The 18967-nt window shown below is 35.9% G+C and overlaps 1 protein-coding gene across 1 annotated transcript; it reads left to right on the forward strand.

Moving 5' to 3' along the window:
- The first annotated feature begins 1720 nt into the window (after nucleotides 1-1720).
- On the forward strand, nucleotides 1721-3523 carry LOC145640366 (MA3 DOMAIN-CONTAINING TRANSLATION REGULATORY FACTOR 2-like). The gene has a single exon (XM_081691657.1). The coding sequence runs from the start codon at nucleotides 1721-1723 to the stop codon at nucleotides 3521-3523; it is 1803 nt and encodes a 600-aa protein (XP_081547783.1).
- Nucleotides 3524-18967: the final 15444 nt, after the last annotated feature.

Below are 18967 nucleotides of genomic sequence, written 5' to 3' on the forward strand. Positions count from 1 at the left end.
TATATTTATTAGTTTTGGAAACTTGATTTTAAAATCCTTAGGATCATATTATAATGTGTTATTGATCAACCTTTACAAAAATGTAACTTTTAATTGTCAGGCTTAATTAATATATACATACAAAGTACTAGTTTATTACATTAATTAACAACAATTAAATATCAATAATTTGGGCATTTGGAACGTCATAAATTTATGTTGTTTATATAATCTTGTACAAAATGATTTTTATTTATTTACATGTTTTGCTAATTAACGATAACAAGCTCTAATAATTTGTTTTACAGATTGTATGATTTATATAAAGGTAATTATGTTATGATGTCATAAGATAAATTAGGACAAATATAAGAGTCAAATTTTGATTGTTTACACGGAGTTCAAAGACAATTTAATGACAAAGGAACATCAAGAATCTCCTAATGCAACAAGGGAAAGTGTTGATCCTCCTTTAAAATTTACAATATTCATGAAATCACATGAATTCTCTCCTAAGTCCCCCATATCTCCAAATATTAAAGACATATTATTGGAATCGGCCAAAGAAAGTCCGACAAAAGGTAATAATAATTCTCGATTTATATTTGTTTATAATGTAGAGAAAGCTACACATGCAATTATGCAAAAGTAAATGATGTAGACGATATTAGGTCCCACATCTTGGTTATCAACCTCGTATTTTAATGTATAAAATTATTTTGTAATAATTTAATGTGTTATATAGGTGTGTTTGATGGAAAAGGAAAATGTGGAGGAATATCAAATACAAAGAATAATTATGACTATGGCTATAATGGATTCAACTACAAAAATTATGAGGTAATAATTTTAGACAATTTCTTCATTATTTTTCATATAATTTCTCAATTATTTTGTCTAGAAATTAAAAACTGAACATGTTTCCCAACCTTTTTAAAAGTATGGGTAAACTCTAATGAATAGTGTTGAGACTATTGTACCCATAAAATGTTGATTTACGTATTAACCCCTTTTAAAAGTATGACCACACTTTTGAATAGTATTAAGACGATTATGTCCCTAAAATGTTTATTTAAATGTTTGTCCTCATTAATGTGGACCTTTATACCCATTAAAATAGGTGTTTACACATTTTTCCTAATTAATGATACTAACAATGCAAAATGAAAGAACTTATGGACATGGCTAGCTACGCACGTTATTAGTTGCTCAAGTTTAAAAAAATCAAGACAAGAAAGAACGATGATTAATTTTGGGGGAAATGAGAAATAGTTATTGCATGGTCAATTTAATTGTGAAACACTATGTAAAAAAATATATTTTAAGTCTTTTCATTTCATTCAAAGTATGTATTTTACCATGAATTTGTCAAAATTTGTATTTAGTTATGATCACTTTGTTAAAGATGTTAACAACTCGACTCTTCAATTCACCGGCCTCATATACTCAAGTTTGATTCTAACCACTTATACAAGTGTATGGACATTTAAAACTTATTTAATGTGGACCAAAATTTAAACATAATAAAGGTTTACTTACCATAGAAAAATCTAACAATTTTAAACATACATGTGTATGAAGTCATGAAGTACCCAAGTTAAGGAAAATATAGATTATAAAAACAATATTTGTTGGATATTGTACTTCATAATTTAAAGTAAAATGACTATAATAGTGATATAAATTAATTATTAAATTATAGGAATTTGAGGTATTAACTCCAAGAACAAGAAGCATAGAAATGGACGAGTATAGGAAAAAATCAGTTGTAATTGTGGAAGAGTACTTTGCAAATGATGATGTTGTTTCAACAGCAAATGAATTAAGAGAGCTCGGGATGCCAAATTATGATTACTATTTTGTTAAGAAACTTGTCTCGATGGCCATGGATAGACATGACAAGGAGAAAGAGATGGCTGCAGTGTTACTATCTTCTCTCTACGCCGATGTGATATGCCCTTCACAAGTTTATAAAGGCTTTTCAAAACTGGTTGAATGTGTTGATGATTTAGTTGTGGATATACCAAATGTCGTTGATACATTAGCTCTATTTATTGCAAGAGCTATTATAGATGATATTCTACCCCCTATATTTTTAACTAAGCAAATGATTATTTTACCAAAGGATTCCAAGGGAGTTGAAGTTATAAGGAGGACCCAAAAGGGTTATTTATCGATCCCATATCATACAGAGATAATCGAAAAAAGATGGGGTGGAAGCAAGAATAAGACAGTTGAAGATGTCAAAGCAAATATTACTACTTTGTTGACAGAATTTGTTGTTAGTGGTGATAAGAAAGAGGCTTGTATGTGTATAAAAGAGCTTAATGTTCCATATTTTCATCACGAAATAATGAAGCGTGCATTGATACTTGCAATGGAGAGACAAAAAGCTGAAGGTAAGATCTTAGAGCTATTAAGAATGGTAGCAAAAGAAGGACTGATAAATTCAAGTCAGATAAATAAAGGATTTAATCGAGTGATTGAAACCATTGATGATTTATCACTTGATATACCGAATGCTAGACAGATTCTTCATTCCTTAATTTCAAAATGTGCTTCTGAAGGATGGCTATCAGTTTCTTCGTTAAAGTCCTTATCAGTAGAGCCGAAGAAAAGGTCACTTGAGGAGGGTGTAGCGAAATCTTTTAAGATGAAGGCTCAATCCATCATTCAAGAGTACTTCTTATCACGGGATACAATAGAAGTATACAACTGCCTAGACTCAGAGAATTCTACATCATCTTCTGAGCTGAATGTTGTATTTGTGAAGAGATTGATCAATCTAGCAATGGACCGTAAGAATAAGGAAAAAGAAATGGCGTCTGTTCTTCTATCATCCTTAAGTTTACCAGCTGAAGATGTTGTAAATGGATTTATAATGCTAATAGAATCAGCTGATGACACTGCCTTGGATAATCCTATAATTGTTGATGATCTAGTAAAGTTTCTAGCTAGAGCAGTAATCGATGAAGTGATATCGCCTTCTCATTTAGAGGACATAGGTAACCAATTCATGGATTGTGACTCAAAAGGCAATCAGATCATCCAAATGACTAAATCACTTTTAAAGGCTCGACTTTCAGGGGAACGTATTCTAAGGTGTTGGGGTGGTGAAGGAAGTAAAGGAAATGGGTGGACAGTTGACGATGTCAAAGACAAGATAGGAAAACTTTTAGAAGAGTATGAGTGTGGAGGCGAGCTAACGGAAGCATTTCGGTGCATAAAGGAGTTGGGGATGCCTTTCTTTCATCATGAAGTTGTGAAGAAAGCATTAGTGATTGTTGTGGAGAAGAAAAATGAAAGATTATGGAAGTTGCTCGAAGAGTGTTTTAATTCGGGGCTTATAACAGTGAATCAAATGACAAAGGGATTTATAAGATTTGAGGAATCACTTGATGATTTGGCTTTAGATGTACCAGATGCTAAGCAACAATTTTCATGTTGCGTTTACAAGGCCAATAATTTAGATTGGTTGGACTCTTCATCTTTTTCTAATGAACCTAGAGACCTACTTAACATTGGTAACCAATCTAAAGATTGAGTTTTACTTGCACTTCTTGTTCATTAATTTATACAATTAGTTTTTTTTTTTTTTTGGGGGGGGGGGGAAGATATGGCATCAACATCTCATCAATATTAAGTCATAACTAATCAAATTAAAACCATTAAGCATAAGTTCTATTTTATTTTTCTTTATAAAGGGGGGGGGGGGAGGAAACATTAGTTTATGATTGTTTTTTTTATATAATACTCAGTTCCTTTCAATATAAGGGGAGAGATCCGGTGTGAATAGATCTTTAAGTGATAACCCTATTATATATGAGAATAAATCTCAATCATTGGATACATCATGATCTAACTGTTGAGATTGCTCACATAGTAATGGCGGAAATGTAATTTATATATTTTTTTGCTCATTTCGAATAATAATTTTTTGTTCATTTATCAAATGAGCAAACACTTATTTGCTCATTTATGAAATGAGCAACAATTTTTTGTTCTTTAATCAAATGTTTGCGTAATTTGTTTTGGTTTTTTTTTTCATTTATCAAATGAGTAATTAATATTTGCTCATTTTGTAAATGAGCAATAATATTTGTTCATTTATTAAATGAGAAAACAATATTTCTTTGTTTTGTTTGTTCATTTATCAAATGGCAACTATTCTTTGTTCATTTGTCAAATGAGCAACAATTCTAAAATATCCAAACTAATATGAAACCTTGAACTTACTATATCTAAAAATGTAAACAATTTTTGGACCATAAGAGACCAACTGTATACTAGTTTATATTATGCACTTCATTTTTTGCCTATTTTTGAAGTACATAGTTCACAAGGTTAATTTAATACATGTTGTTCTGCTTATATCCTTCACAAATGAGCAAACTAAATTAATATGAGCAAACTAAATTAAAATGACCAAAATCACATACAATTAAAATGCATAAATGAATATGAAAAAACTTATATAAGAATCTCAAAAATTGCTCCATACTATCAACATCGCTCGATCTAATCTAGACATTTTGATATCTTGCATTGCCAAGTCGATTATGTACTTCATTGAACTCTTGAACTATTCAAGGTAAAGATTGTTCACATTTGATGAATATAGCCATATTCTTTCAAATTTCTCGTGAAACATTGAAGTAATTGAATCCTATTTAGCTTTCATAGTCAATTGTCTAAACCAAGAACAATAGCTCTTTACTTTGTCGATTTTTAACAAGTAAGACTTGCTTGTACTGTCTTAAAACGATTCCAAATCGATCAATTACTAAGAGCCTATATAGCCTTGAGTACGTTCTTGTTAATGTGACATTGCTAAAGATATTCATAACACAAATCATGCTTATGATTTGAACTTTTGTGAGTTTTCATGTAAGGGAAATGTTTTTTATAATCAAGCATTTCTTGACTCATTGTTTAGACAACAATGCCATTCAAAGAAATTTGCAACTATTGCTCTTTACTTTGAATGTGAGTCTTTCCGTGTGTTAACGAATTGTTTGTTGATCATGGAACACAATAACCATTTATTTGTTCCGTCCTTAGCTTAAAAGGTCTTTAAACAAAGCATACTACCTTACAACTGATGTAGCACCACTTGCTACATTCTAAGCTTGTAAGTCAATAACTTAGCTTATATTCAATAGTTTGAGGTCACTTTCAAAGTGCAATACTCAAGCAGTATCTGATACTTGTGAAGATAATAACTTGCTAAGTTAATTAGAATAACATGACTCTTCAGCGAAAATGGAATCTTATTCCTTTTCTATGTTCCTCGTTTCCTATAATTCTTATCATACTTTATCTTATAATCTTTTAGAATTGTTTCTTTAAGAGCCTTTGACTTCATACTTTGTTAGGCATAATTAAGCATTTAATGCACCGTATAACAAAGTTCCATCTTTTCCTTTAATTTATACTTGAATTAATACATCAGTGAATTGTACTCACCAGCATATAAAGCGAAAGTATATGTTGGTTGTCAAGCATTGACAATTTTGAGTTTCCAACTCAATTCTTCATGTTTATAAAAAACAACCTAGTATTTTGAATACATGATGTCCAACCGTCCTTTCGGACTTTTATAAAAGTCATTTGTGAGAATTGTATTCTAGAATTGCCTCTCCTTTCTTTGAGAACCATTCTAAAAGATTTCCTTTACCAAACATGAAAAACAATATAGTTTAATTTGGAATTCTACAAATATGAATGTAAAGTATAACCATTTATCAAGTAAATAACATAATAAGTTTGAAAATTAAAAGGCATTCATGCAAATTTTCAATCTTATTAAACGTCTTATCCACGCATTAAATTTGTCCCCATTTGGCGAGAATAAGTCGATTCCAAGATCCAAAGAAACAAAAGTGGTTAAGCATGCTTTGGCTTGTCTTAACACTTAATATCCTAAGGCAAGCAACTCTTTGCTAATGGCTCCAAGCCACTCTTGGTTGGATAAATCGTCGCATCTAATGATCTCACAACAACTTATCCACTTTACCACGACATGTTAGGACTCCATCACTCATATCGTTGAGTATAACCAAAGCCAACTTGCATACCCGGTATGCCTTATGAATCCTAGGGAGTAATAGTGATGCCTCGCTTTGGCATAGCCCATCACTACTCTCAATAGGTCGATAAGTGTTGTTTTAAAATGGCAAGTTTTACTCAATATTTTAGGGACTTAAGGTTTCTATGTTGGTTGATTTAAGTGAAATTAATTAATCATCACAACATTCTAAATCCTAAACATGCATCTAACATATAATTCATATATAAATACTCATAAATATATATCGAAAACATGCATAAATAAAGATGCATTTGGCAACTAGCATGACCCCTTGAATCATCAAGTCTTCAAGGGACGGCTTTTGCAACTTCATGGCTTTGTCTTCTAAGAACCCCCGTCTTCAAGACATGACCATAATTATGCAAATACTAGTATCTATGATTAGGATTAATCTAGATATTAAGGTACTAATATACTCAACGGTTTTCATACCGTATTTAGATTTACAAAAATACATCACGGATCGCAGCCCGTATTTTCTATCCACTAGTTGCCATTTTATAAAACCTGTGAGAGAATATACATTCCATTCATCCATTCACTTTTTGTGAATGGCCCATGTATTTTACAACGATAAGACAAGTAACAATGCATAAAATGCGCATAAACTAGTAACTAATTTAGGTTGTTAATATAATTAACATGCCTAATTAAAACAAGTCAAAGTTGTTTAATTGATTATGTAATTTAGCGCAATTAATAATTGAAAATTTAAATGGGAGTTGGAAATATGAACACAAAGTTCAACATAAAAATTCCAACTTTAACACTTGTGAATCCTTGAAAAATTATATCTTCCAATATGAAAATAAATGAAATTTCTATTACAAGATCCAAATTTTATGATTCCAGTCAACTTAATACATGATTAAATCAAAAGTTCAACCAAAAATTCTTGGAATTTAGTAACTCAAAGTTTCAATCACTTAAGACAATTAAAGATTGAATCTTTAGTACTTGGAAGCAACAAAGAACAAATTTTCACACTTAATAATGCAATTAATTTGCAATTATGTGAAAAATAAAACCAAACTTTCAAGCACCAATTACTACTAAGTAACCATGCTTAAAGAGGTTTAAAATTGCATATAAATTAAGGAATGAACCAAATACATAACCACCATAAATATGCAATGAATTTTCAAGGTTAGAAAAACTTAACAATTTTCGTCCAAACGAAAAATCCCTCGAAAAGTGCATTTCTGGTCATTTTTTTGTCTAAAAACACAGTCCTTAGAGGGTAAAACCATTTCCATAATGCCTTTTTCTAGACACCCATTTGTGTCTCCCCAAAATCAAACCCAGTGATGAGTGCCTTTCACATCGAATCATAATCGAATGAAGTGAAAATGTGGAAAGTCTAGTGTTGCGGATAGTTTTAATTTCTTTTCTCTTCTCTCTGTTTTTGAAAACTTGTTTTGAGAAAACAGCCAATCCAGTTTGGTTGGTCCATGATATGGGTCCAATAGTAGTGTAGTTGGATGGGGCCTGGCAAGAGCTTTCCAACGATATATTATAAGCCCAATTCCGATGAATATTGAGGAAGTTATGGCCAATTTACTAAACTGGACCTGCTTTGAGCCTTATATGCGGCCCAATGATCTAGGGGAGGGCCTAATATAGATTTATCATTCCTAATGCAATTAGGAATGGTTTTAGTCTTCTAGATTCTTCTAGAAGGTTATTTTCATTCCTAATTCAATTAGCATTGATAAATTGACTTTTGTTGACTTTTCAGAGTTTTAATTAAAATCAAAGAGCATTTTTGAGGAAAATACGATTTTATCCTCCTGTACAGCAATTTTTATCAGATTTTAAGAAAATGCGTGAATTTCCAGGTCAGCGCCAAACGCTAGCTGTAGCGCCTGGCGCTAGGGTTAGCGTCTGGCGCCAATGGCCAGCATTGGCGTCAACCTTGTTTCACGTGCGCCAGACTCTGTTTTGATAATTTTATCTTTTTGGCTGATTTTCTCTATAAATAACGTCGTAAAAACTCCGTTTTCATTCACCTACAACTAGTTTTCATTCATTCATCAACTCATTCTCATTCTCTTCTAATCATTCGCCAACTCTCATTAATTTTCTTGATTACTCTCTCTCTCTCTCTCTTTTACTAAACTCGCTTTTTACATACAAAATTCCGCATTCATTAGATCTAGAAACACCTAGCCATATTCGAAGTTGCCTTCGCCCTAGATGTGAAAGGTTTAATTTCTGAGGGTTTGGTCCCAAATCTCTCTTTCAATTATTTAATTTAATTATTTGTTTATATTTTCCTTGAAGTTACTAACGTGTGTATTTTGTTATTAGAAAGAGGTATGAGGCATCAAAGTAAGTGCTTTAATGGTTTAATTGATGTTATGATATAGAGATCATATTTAGATTGTTATTATGATTCCTAGTATCATGTCTAGGGTAAACTTTAATATCAAGTATGTTTAAAAGTATGATGCTTCCTATGTTCTTCCTAATAATTATGATTGTTAGCATCATGTTAGGGTTAAAGATTTGATTTTTATTGTTTAGTGACATGCTAGGGTTTGTTATTAATCTTGTTAGTATCATGCCTAGGATCTTGCTATGCTTTAACATGATTATTATTATTATTAATATGATTGTTATTATGATGATTATTTTTTGTTATAATTGTTTTGATGATTTATTATGTTGCTTGATAATTTTATTGTTATTGCTTGATCACGCCTTTTTATGCATGTTAAAGGGAATTTGTACTTGTAATCACGCTTAATAAGATAATTAATAATCTTGTTAGGGTTAATATGATTATAGTTTCAAGTGATCGCCAATAATAGATTTTTTTGTGCATTATATTCAACCAACATAGATAAACAGGTTTAGGGTTAAACCTATTGATTGCATGTTAGTCAAGAAGCGCACATGAATACGATCTGAATAAAGTAGAGGCCTATTATTAGGGCAGGTTCAATCTCTTTTAGGTTGGATTTGTACCTTCATCCCCGAACCCTTATTTGGTTCAAGAACTTATGGAGTTGACGATCTCTTGGATCGTTAAGGGGTGTACCTTCACCCTGTGAACGGTTTACAAGTTCCTAAAACTTGTTGGCAACTCTTTTGCTCTATCTTCTTCCCTTTTGGACGCCACCGTACTTTAGTGTATGATCATAGTGGGGTTCAAGCTAGGGATTAACGCTTGAAAATATTCCCTACACTTTTCCACCCAAAATTCACTATTTTTGGGCGAAAATCTGGGTTCGGGGCTGAAATCGGCTCAAATACGGGTTTAAAATTAATAAAACCGAGCTACTAATCTAATTAGCAACTTAAAACCAGAAAATTAAGCCATAAAAACACCTTGAAAAATATGATTATAAAAATGAATGAGCAAGGCTCCGATACCGCTTTTGGGTTTCGGTGAGTCCGACCCACCGCGGAAAAAAACCCGACCCCAAAACCAAACTCATAATAAATATAAACATAATGCATAATTAACATAAACACAAGACTAAGTAAGAGATTATTACCTTTGTAGTGCGCTTCGCTCACGTAATTGAGCTCTTACTTCAAAGCCCCGGCCCTTAGCCCCGCTCACACGGGGACCTCCTACGAAGTTCACCCACAACGCGAGCACCAAACTCGGTTTATTGCCTTGGAGTTAGCAAGGTCCGACCTAAACCCGAGTAATTTGTGATCAAAGGTTTTCACACTATGATGCCTTTTTCAACACTTACTCAAGTGAAGAATCCCAACTCCTAAGGTTGGTATTTATAGGCAAAGGCTCTCCAAAATTCCCATCATCTTTCGATGTGGGAGAAATAATAGTATGAGAAAAATAAGCAATTAATTTAATTCTAAATTAAATTAAATAGCAACACGAATAATCAAACAACACTTAGAACACACATGGGAGTGGTTAGGTAAGGACCACAAGGAGGACCACATGTTCTCCTTGATCCCCAAGCTACCAAAACCTCTGATCATAAGAGGGCATGACCGGTCAACCTCCTTGGTCACCAAGGAAAAACCGGTCAAGGCCCCTTTAACTTGGTTGGGCCTTGTACCCACACGCAAGCCAATGGACTGCATGCGCTGCTGGGCCTCAGCCAGCTAGCACGCACCGTAAGCCCGCAAAGCTGATGTGCGTTGCTTGGCATCGGCCAGCCATCACGCACCACACTTGGCCAACGCGCCCAGCTTGCCCTTCCTTACGGCTTGTTGGGCTTGCGGCTAGTGCTAGTGATGTCACGTGCTAGCGATGTCACGTGCTAGCGTAGCTCTCGTATGGTTAGGACGATACGAGTCTACGGCTACGCGTTTTGACTTTATTTGTTGTTTGACTTATTTGTTACGTCTCGTTAATTCCTAGAATTTAACTCGGTTCCGGCGCTCTAAGCTCAGAATCCGACGTCTAAATATTATACTCGGGCGACTCATTAATTTCTTCCAAATTAATTCGTCGCTTTGGTTCGTTAGTTGCTTGGGTGTGACCCAAAGGGTTCAGTCAAGATTAAGCTGTAATATTAATTATACATTAATATTACTGATCGGAAGCGGCCTCCACCCTACATTCCGATTACTTGACCTCACTGAATAATTAGCATTCTAATAATTCCAAACCCTCTATCGAAATAATACACTTGTTCGAAGGACACCATTCCTTTCACTCAGGTGGCCTAGTTTGCAGCGGAGACTCACATTTCTCTATTATTAGTGTTGCTGCTACTACTGTTGCTGCATTATCTTCGGGAAAATGGAAGAGCGCGCGAGAAGAATAAGTGTATATTGTATAGTGTGGTAGGATTTAGTTTCACTAAAGGAAGTGGAAAGATCGAGGAGAGGGAGAATGAAATGGTTGAGAAAGAAGGAAAGTATATAGAGTGAACACTTTAAATAGCCTTGGAGAAGGAGAGTAAACGAATGGAAGGGAATAAATTGGGGAAAAGCAAAAAGCAAAGCAAGGTCAGGCATGATACACAAGAAGAATCCAAAATATAAAACTAACCCTAGTAATTTTGGAGAGTTTAGGAGGGAAGGGCAGAATTAGAACGTCACTATTGCTAAATGAACAACAAATTTGGTGCTTGTTGGGACTTTTGTATATGTTATAGATTATTTTTGGAAATATCATGTATTAAGTTAAGTAAAATTTCTATTATAAAACTCATGTAAGTTATATTGATCTAGTAAAGTGGCTCACAATTTCATATCATGTTGTATATCATAAACTCATAAAAATTATTTATCGGTCAAATAGTTTATATATAATCATTTTTGCAATTCTAATTAAACTTCAATGATTTAATAAGGAAAAATGCCCAGAATAATCCCACCTTTATGACGTCTGCTAAAAATAATCCGATCTTTATACCCAATCCGCTCAGAATGATCCCAACCAGTCATGTAACCGGTTATAACAAGTTACTTGACTCGTGGTAGCAAGTGATTGGTCAAAAAAATAAAAATAAATACAAAATAAATATTAAAAAAATTAGATTTTTTTAAAAAAAAATAATAAATTAAAATTATAAAATCATCCGCCAGCTGCTTAAGCCACTGTCGATGCCTCCTGAGGCCAATCCCATGTCACGCGGCTCCGGCCACCCCTCAACCACAACGCTGACGTCACGACTAACCCCTTCCCTTGAAAACCCTTTCCTATCTCGATCATAGCTCTCTCCCTGTCCCTTGTCCTTTTTCGGTCGTGAGGACCTTCCCTGTCCCCCATTCTAACTGCTTCGTCCTCCCTCGACTTCTATTCATGCCGTTTCATGGGGTTTAGTCTGGTGGGTTTCAATTTTTCAAAGGGGCTATAATCCTACCTTTGGGGTTTTGGGGTTGGGTTGGCTGGGGGACCACTCGGTCGGCAAGGGTGGGCCAGAAGTAGCCTTGTCGCATAGCCCTCTCCGTTAGGGACCTGCTGCCTATGTGTGAGGCAAAGAAGCCCGAATGTAAGTCTTCTAGAATCTCTTGCCCCTTTTCTGGGGTGACTTATTTCAAGAATGGTTGTAGGAAACCCTTCTTAAAAAGTTCTCCTTTGTGAATATCAAAGTTTGCTGCACACTTTTTCAGTACGGCTACCTCAACAAATAGCCTAGCCGCATACTATCTAGCAGATACACCTGGATGACATCCATCCAGGTAGAGGTTTGGTCAAGAACTCCAATGGGATCCTCTTCAATGCTACGTTTTTCCATTACTTCCCAAAAGCCAGATGATGCCAACTTAGAAAGAGCATTTGCCTAATTATTCTCAGACTTGGGCACTTGACTTAGATAAAATTCTTCAAGCGTCCCAGCTTCAGCTTTGATCGCCTGTAGATCTTTGATCATATTCGGATGGGTGGCATCATAGTCACCATGGTATTGGCTAACAACCAAATGAGAATTAGAGCAGGCGTCAATATTTTTGAACTTGCTGCCTGCACATGCGGATACCTTCTAGCAAGGCTTCATACTCCACCTCATTGTTTGAGCCCTGGAACTTGAACTGTAGTGCATACTCATACTTGTCTCCCTCAGGAGATTAACATATAATCCCTGCACTACAGCCATTCATAGTGCAGATCCCGTCTATATACACTTCGAAACCTGATCAGTATTATCCAGCGTAGCCGGCCTTGTCATTTCGACGATGAAGTCGGTGTACGCCTGACCCTTTACCGCCTTCCTTAGTTCAAAAGTGATTTTGAGACTTTACATTTCAATAGCCCATTTGAGGTCTACCGGATGACTCTAAAGTTGCCATTGGCTGTTTGAGTGGTTGCTCTGTGTAGACCATTACCAGATGTCTAACAACTTTTTTACTTCGGCGACTGTCGCCTAACTTCTTTCCTTGCTGTGATTTACTTTATTTTGCCTAACCGGCTTCTTTTTGGGATCCACGGCGAGTTTGTAGACAGCAAGATCTGGACTAATGTCTGACATCTCTTCCACTTCAAAGGCAAAGATGACTTTGAATTTTTTCAGCAGGTTGTGCAGATTTGCACCTAACCTCACAAAAGAAGTCGTCCCCACCTTAACAATTCGCTCTGGATGAGCATCATCTAGGGAAATATCAATGTGTTCACCAGTCGGCTAAGGACGGAGTTCATCTAATCGTTCCCCGGTTAGTGAGTGCCATTACTTTTCCTTTTTGAGAACCACCAACTGATCAGCTTTTCTCTTTCCTCCGGCTGCTGGTGGGGCTAGCTTGGGATCCTTGACATCGCCAAGGTCTATTGGTTTCTTTCCCTGGCCAACTGCGGCCATTGTGGGCTTGACGTTTGAGAGGTAGCACTCTCTAGTCGTCTTCTGGTTCCCAATTAGGAGCCAACAGAACCATCATCCCTTTCATATTTCAGAAGCATGAGGGATGGGATAATGACTACCTTGGATTCATTCAAGGTCGGACGGCCTAGAATGATACTATAGGCGGTCAGCTCCTCAACAACCAAGAACTTGACGACCAGGTGACATCCTTTCCTTTTCTCTCCCAACCGGATGGGTAGGTCAATCCTATCGACTGGGTGCACAACTTTACCCCCAAATCCTATGAAGCGGTGAGTGACCGGGTGCATGCTGCTGGGTTTTTACTTTAGTTTTTTCAAACACTTGAAGCTGATGATGTGAGAGGAGCTACCCGTGTCAATAAGGATCCGACCAACTAATTGGATGGAAACCTTGCATTCAATGACCACAGGGTCATCATGCGACCATCGGATTTTGTCCCAGTCTCTTTCAGTGATGATGACCTCTTGGAAGGTGTTGGCAGACGTATGCCCCTCATCAACAGCATTAACATCCATCTTCCTCAAATGGTCCTTGGTGCCCTGGATGGTCGGGGCCCCTCCAGCAAAACCGTCTGCTATTGTGTAATATCGGATCTTCGTAAGTGTCCAAGCTACTAGTAGGCTAGGTCCTCGTTTTGGACGACTGCTCGGGGTTCATTTTAAGGGTCACCTTGGACTTGAGGATGTATGATTCAACACCCCTTTATCAGCCAAACGGTCTAACAACTGCTTGAGACTATAGCATTCATTGGTGTCATGGCCAATATCCTCATGAAAATAGCAATACTTGTTTTTATTCCAATTCTGGGCGAAACCTTTTATTGGGTTCGGCTTCTCTATGGTCAACCGGTCCTTTATCTCCATGAGGATGGAGTAGAAATCCTTGTTAAACTCGTACTTTCGGACGTACGGTTTAAACTCTTTGAGCTTCTTCTGGGACGGCTAGTCAGAATTTCCAACTACCAAGATCTCTTTTCTTTTCTTGCTCTCTTTAGTCTTTTGAGCCGGCTAAGCATGCCGACTCTCTTTTTGTTTGTCAGACTTCTTAGAGTCTTACTGATTCTGGGCGAACAGAGGTCGGTTGCCTGTATATAGGTTTTCGCCTCCATCAACGCCTCTTAGAGAGTGAAGACTCTCTTTCTGACGAGGTCGAACTTAAAGGTTAACCCGTCCTTCAAACCCTTGAAGAAGTTTGTGTATGCAACCTCGTCAAACAATCCTTGAATCTTGATTCTCACCGGGTTGAACTGCCTGACATATGAGCAAAGCCCGTCTTTCTTTTTTGGATGGCATTCAAGTCGAGACTTGTTTTCTTGGCAATGATGTTCATTGAGAAGTTGGAAGTAAATAAGAAGGCAAGCCTCTTGAAGCTGTCAATGCATCCGGCTGTCAAGTTGCCAAACCATTGCTTGGCGATGCCCTTCAATGTAGCCGGGAAGCATCTGCACCAAGTGGCATCATCCAACACTTGTAGGTACATGAGATTGGTATAAGCCATGAGGTGGTCTTCCAGATTGGTGGTACCAACCAAGACATTCTTAACCTTGGCCGGTTGGGCCGCCTCAATTATCTCCTTGGTGAACGCAGAAGGTTGTTAACCAAGTTTCAGCAGACGAAGTTACCAGTCCAAAGGTTAGACGTTGAATGTTGCTTGGCCTCCGAAGAGGGTCGGCTACATGTAGGGTTAAGCATATTGCCCGTATGGCATTTGAGGCACATACGGGCCTAAACCAATCATTTGAAGACCTATATGGACGGACTAGTTGCATGTTAAGTTCTCATGTATTGATTGGGAATACCTTGTTGAGGTATTCTTGAAGCTGTCTGGGAAGCTCGACGTCGAAACCGATTCAAACAGCTGTGGTTTCTCTTTCGCTCGATGATATGTCGACCATCAGAGAATAAATTTTTTCTACCATCCGGCTGGACATGCTGGATGACTTTCCTCGTGCCCGTCTGGGGCAGAATAACCTTGGACTAGTTAATTAAGGTCCCAGCCTTCTCTTTAGTATTAGGGTGTGGAGTAGGTTGCCGGTCCTTGACTAACTTTCTCCTCTCAGCATGTGGAGATTTTCTAACCAACTGAACCTTGCTAAAGCTAGTCGTCCTCTTGTTGATCAGGTCCTTGATCTCCCCTTTGAAACTAGTCATGAATTTCATGAGTTCGTCTCTAGCGACGGGAGCTTTCCCCCTTGCCCCATGGATTTCCCCAGCCGATTGTCCAGAGGATTTACTCGGACCCGCTTGATTTTTGCCTTGTTCTAATCTATCCTTGGGACAAAGGCGTTTTTTTATGAGTGACCCATTAGGGGCCACATGCGTTTTGACTTCAAAGTTGTCTTTATCATGGTCTGAATAGACCTTTGCCTTAGCCCGAGACTGCATCTCATTAAGAGGCAGTATAGGTTCTCAAGAAACCATCTTAGAGGTACTTTCCCCACAGACTGCGTCAAATGTTTCGGGGTTTTCTGTGTCCCTCGGGAGATTTACAATACCAAGCCTAGAATCAAGCCACCTGAACCTGCATGTCCCTTACGTGACCCTCACGTGACATGGTCAACGCTGGGAAATAAAAGTCAAATGTGTTATTCTGGGTGGGAGGTAGTCAATTACAACATTTTATACTTTATAAGGTAGTTAATTACAAAAGTTAGTTTTTCACAATATATATATATATATATATATATATATATATATATATATATATATATATATATATATAGAGAGAGAGAGAGAGAGAGAGAGAGAGAGAGAGAGAGAGAGAGAGAGAGAGAGAGAGAGAGAGAGAGAGAGAGAGAGAGAGAGAGAGAGAGAGAGAGAGAGAGAGAGAGAGGCTAATGTAAGAACTAACTCTCCTCTATATAAGAACTCAATCTTATATAAGAACCAATTTCAGCCCTTTATTACTTTTGATCTAACCATCTAAAATGATCCTTAATGGCATTTCTGTAATTTTGAGGTGATTATATTTAAACATAGAAAAAAAAATTATAACATCGAAAAAAAATTTACAACATAGGAAAAATTTTAGAACATAAGAAAAAAAATTAGAAGATAGCAAAAATTTAGAACATCAAAAAAATAATTTAGAACATAAGTTGAAAAAATGATTTATATTACAAGAAAAATTTTACAACATAAGCTAAAAAAATAATTTAGAAGATAGGAAAAAAATTTAGAACGTAAAATGGAATAATAATTTAGAACATAAGCTAAAAAAAAATTAGAACATAGGAATAACCTTAGAACATAACCAGATTGAAATTTAAAACACAAGGTGTTCTTACATAAGAAAGGGTTCTTATATTAAGAGGGATTTTTATCGAATCCCTCATATATATATATATATATATCCTAATTATCTAATATAAACAATTTTTAATTACAAAATGTGAAAGAAAGTGATTTGTTTGATAAATTGTATGTCATTTGACTTGTTAAAAGTTAATACCCTTAAAATTCAACTTATTCCGAATTAATTGAAAGGTTGACTTATTTTCAGCTAAATGTGCAAAGGTTGGCTTATTCTTCACAAATTTTCCATACTTCAATGGATCTATGGCTGTTTGTGCTAGATACTTAATACGCGAGTATGATCACATAAGGAATATGTAAATATTTCTAGGCTCTATATGCTAGCTAACACCTAAACAATATTAATGTACGTAAATCAGAATGCCAAATAGAGGAGATTGAGGAAATTCAAAGATGATCTGATGCTCTGTACAATAAAGATCAAGAAATATTCTCACTGAAGCGGTACAAATTCATGTAGTACATCCAGAGCAGTACGTTAATTGTGGACAAGCAAAATTAATAATCAGCAAGCAGTGAGGTCATTAATTTTTAGATATTTGATTAAAGGGAAACTTTTAACATTCTAATGGCTATATAATCTTTGATAGACTTACACAGTACCCTAAACATGAGTGTGGGTTGTGACAAAGGTCATATACAGACTCTGACTTTGTTCCCATATTTAGCTATATGTACTATATAAAAACCATATACTTGAATAATAACCTACCTTCAAATACTGGAACTATTTTGCATCCTGCAACTTCTCTTGAATCTTAGATTCAACTTTTGTGATTTCTTTTATATAAGCATCATTTTCTTCCAGCAATCTAGCCTCCCTTTGTTTTGCCAAAGCAAAATCAATCACAAAATGAAACCATGAAGAAAGCTTCTACCATTAGCCATAATCCCTTCATAAAATTTAGTACAAATTACTAGTCACAAATTACTAAGAATCACTTTTAATATGGCTAGTTTCTATTAAGCAATGCTCATCAGGCTAACATATGCATTACCTGCAGAACGACAATTAGAAAACTGCAACAAAATCAACTTAACATCAAAAAAAGAAATACATATTGATTTCTTGTACAAGGAATGTGAAACCATTTGGTATTGCACTTGGTGTACCTCAAAACTCTTCCCTAGTCATTCCCTCTAGCACAATTTACACATATCCAATGGATCCAGATCCCCTGATAAACAAAACACACAAACAAATCAAAATGGGATTACAGAAGAATTGAGCGCTACAAAAAAAAAGGGAACTTGATAGTTTTTTTTTTCCTCTGAAAGATGGTTGGCCCTACTTTTGCTGCCATGTTGATCATAAGTATAAACCTAGGATTATGCACACACAAGAGAAGCATAATGCGCACAATATTAGAAAATTGAATGTTATTGGAAATGGAACAAGTATATAATCAGCAAAAGAGTTTATTTCATTGTTCTTCATTCCATTTCCAAAAAAACAAAAGCAAGAATACCATAGTATCAAGCAATATCTTCATAAGAAATAAAGTAATATTTACAAGAAACAAAATAGAGTACAAATTGGTCACCTTCTCAAAGGCACATACAAGCAATTTTAGAGTTATTATCAAACGCAATGACATAATAATTTTAGAGTTATTATCAAACTCAATGACACAATGTAATGGGTAAGACCTTATGACAAGTTGACAACTCATGAGTCATAGCAGTAGTAACATGCCAACAATAAGTTCATACGTGTCAACATTACCTTATTCTCTTAACAATGAATCCATTGATGAATCCTTAAGTCACATGCCAACAAGTAAGATGATATCAGATTATCAGCTATGCAACACCTAAAATGAGCCAAATTAGAAACAAGGAAAATCCATCTTATTAAGCACTTACAAGCCTTTTTTTTTTAACAAGCACTTGCAAGCTTCAAGAAACCTTGTATGAGCCGTTTTAGTTAGGGGTGTTCAAAAATACCCGACCCGAATGACCCGTCCCGTTGACCCGCTGACCTGACTGAATTTAGCGGGTATTTTTTAAAAAAAATTTGAAATTACCGGGTCGGGTACCCGACCCGAGAAAATAGCAGGTCTTCGGGTCAGGACATGGGCCGACTTGTGTGGTTAGCGGGTACTCGCTGACCCGTGAGTGTAATTTTTTTTTCTTTTGGGTGAAAAGTCGTTCATGTGAAGTGAAGGGTTAGGGTTTTATACTTTTACTCCCAAATCCCAACTATCAGAGTAGTGATAGACCACTACCAGGTATGGGCTCCTTGGGCCCATACCAAGGGCAAAATTGTAATTTCCGGGAATTTACTAAAGAAGTTACCAAGCTGTAAAAACTTTATTCTCTCTCCAAAAAACCAC

This window comes from Chenopodium album, chromosome 7, assembly GCF_948465745.1.
Source record: "Chenopodium album chromosome 7, dcCheAlbu1.1, whole genome shotgun sequence".
In the NCBI taxonomy this organism is placed as follows: domain Eukaryota; kingdom Viridiplantae; phylum Streptophyta; class Magnoliopsida; order Caryophyllales; family Amaranthaceae; genus Chenopodium; species Chenopodium album.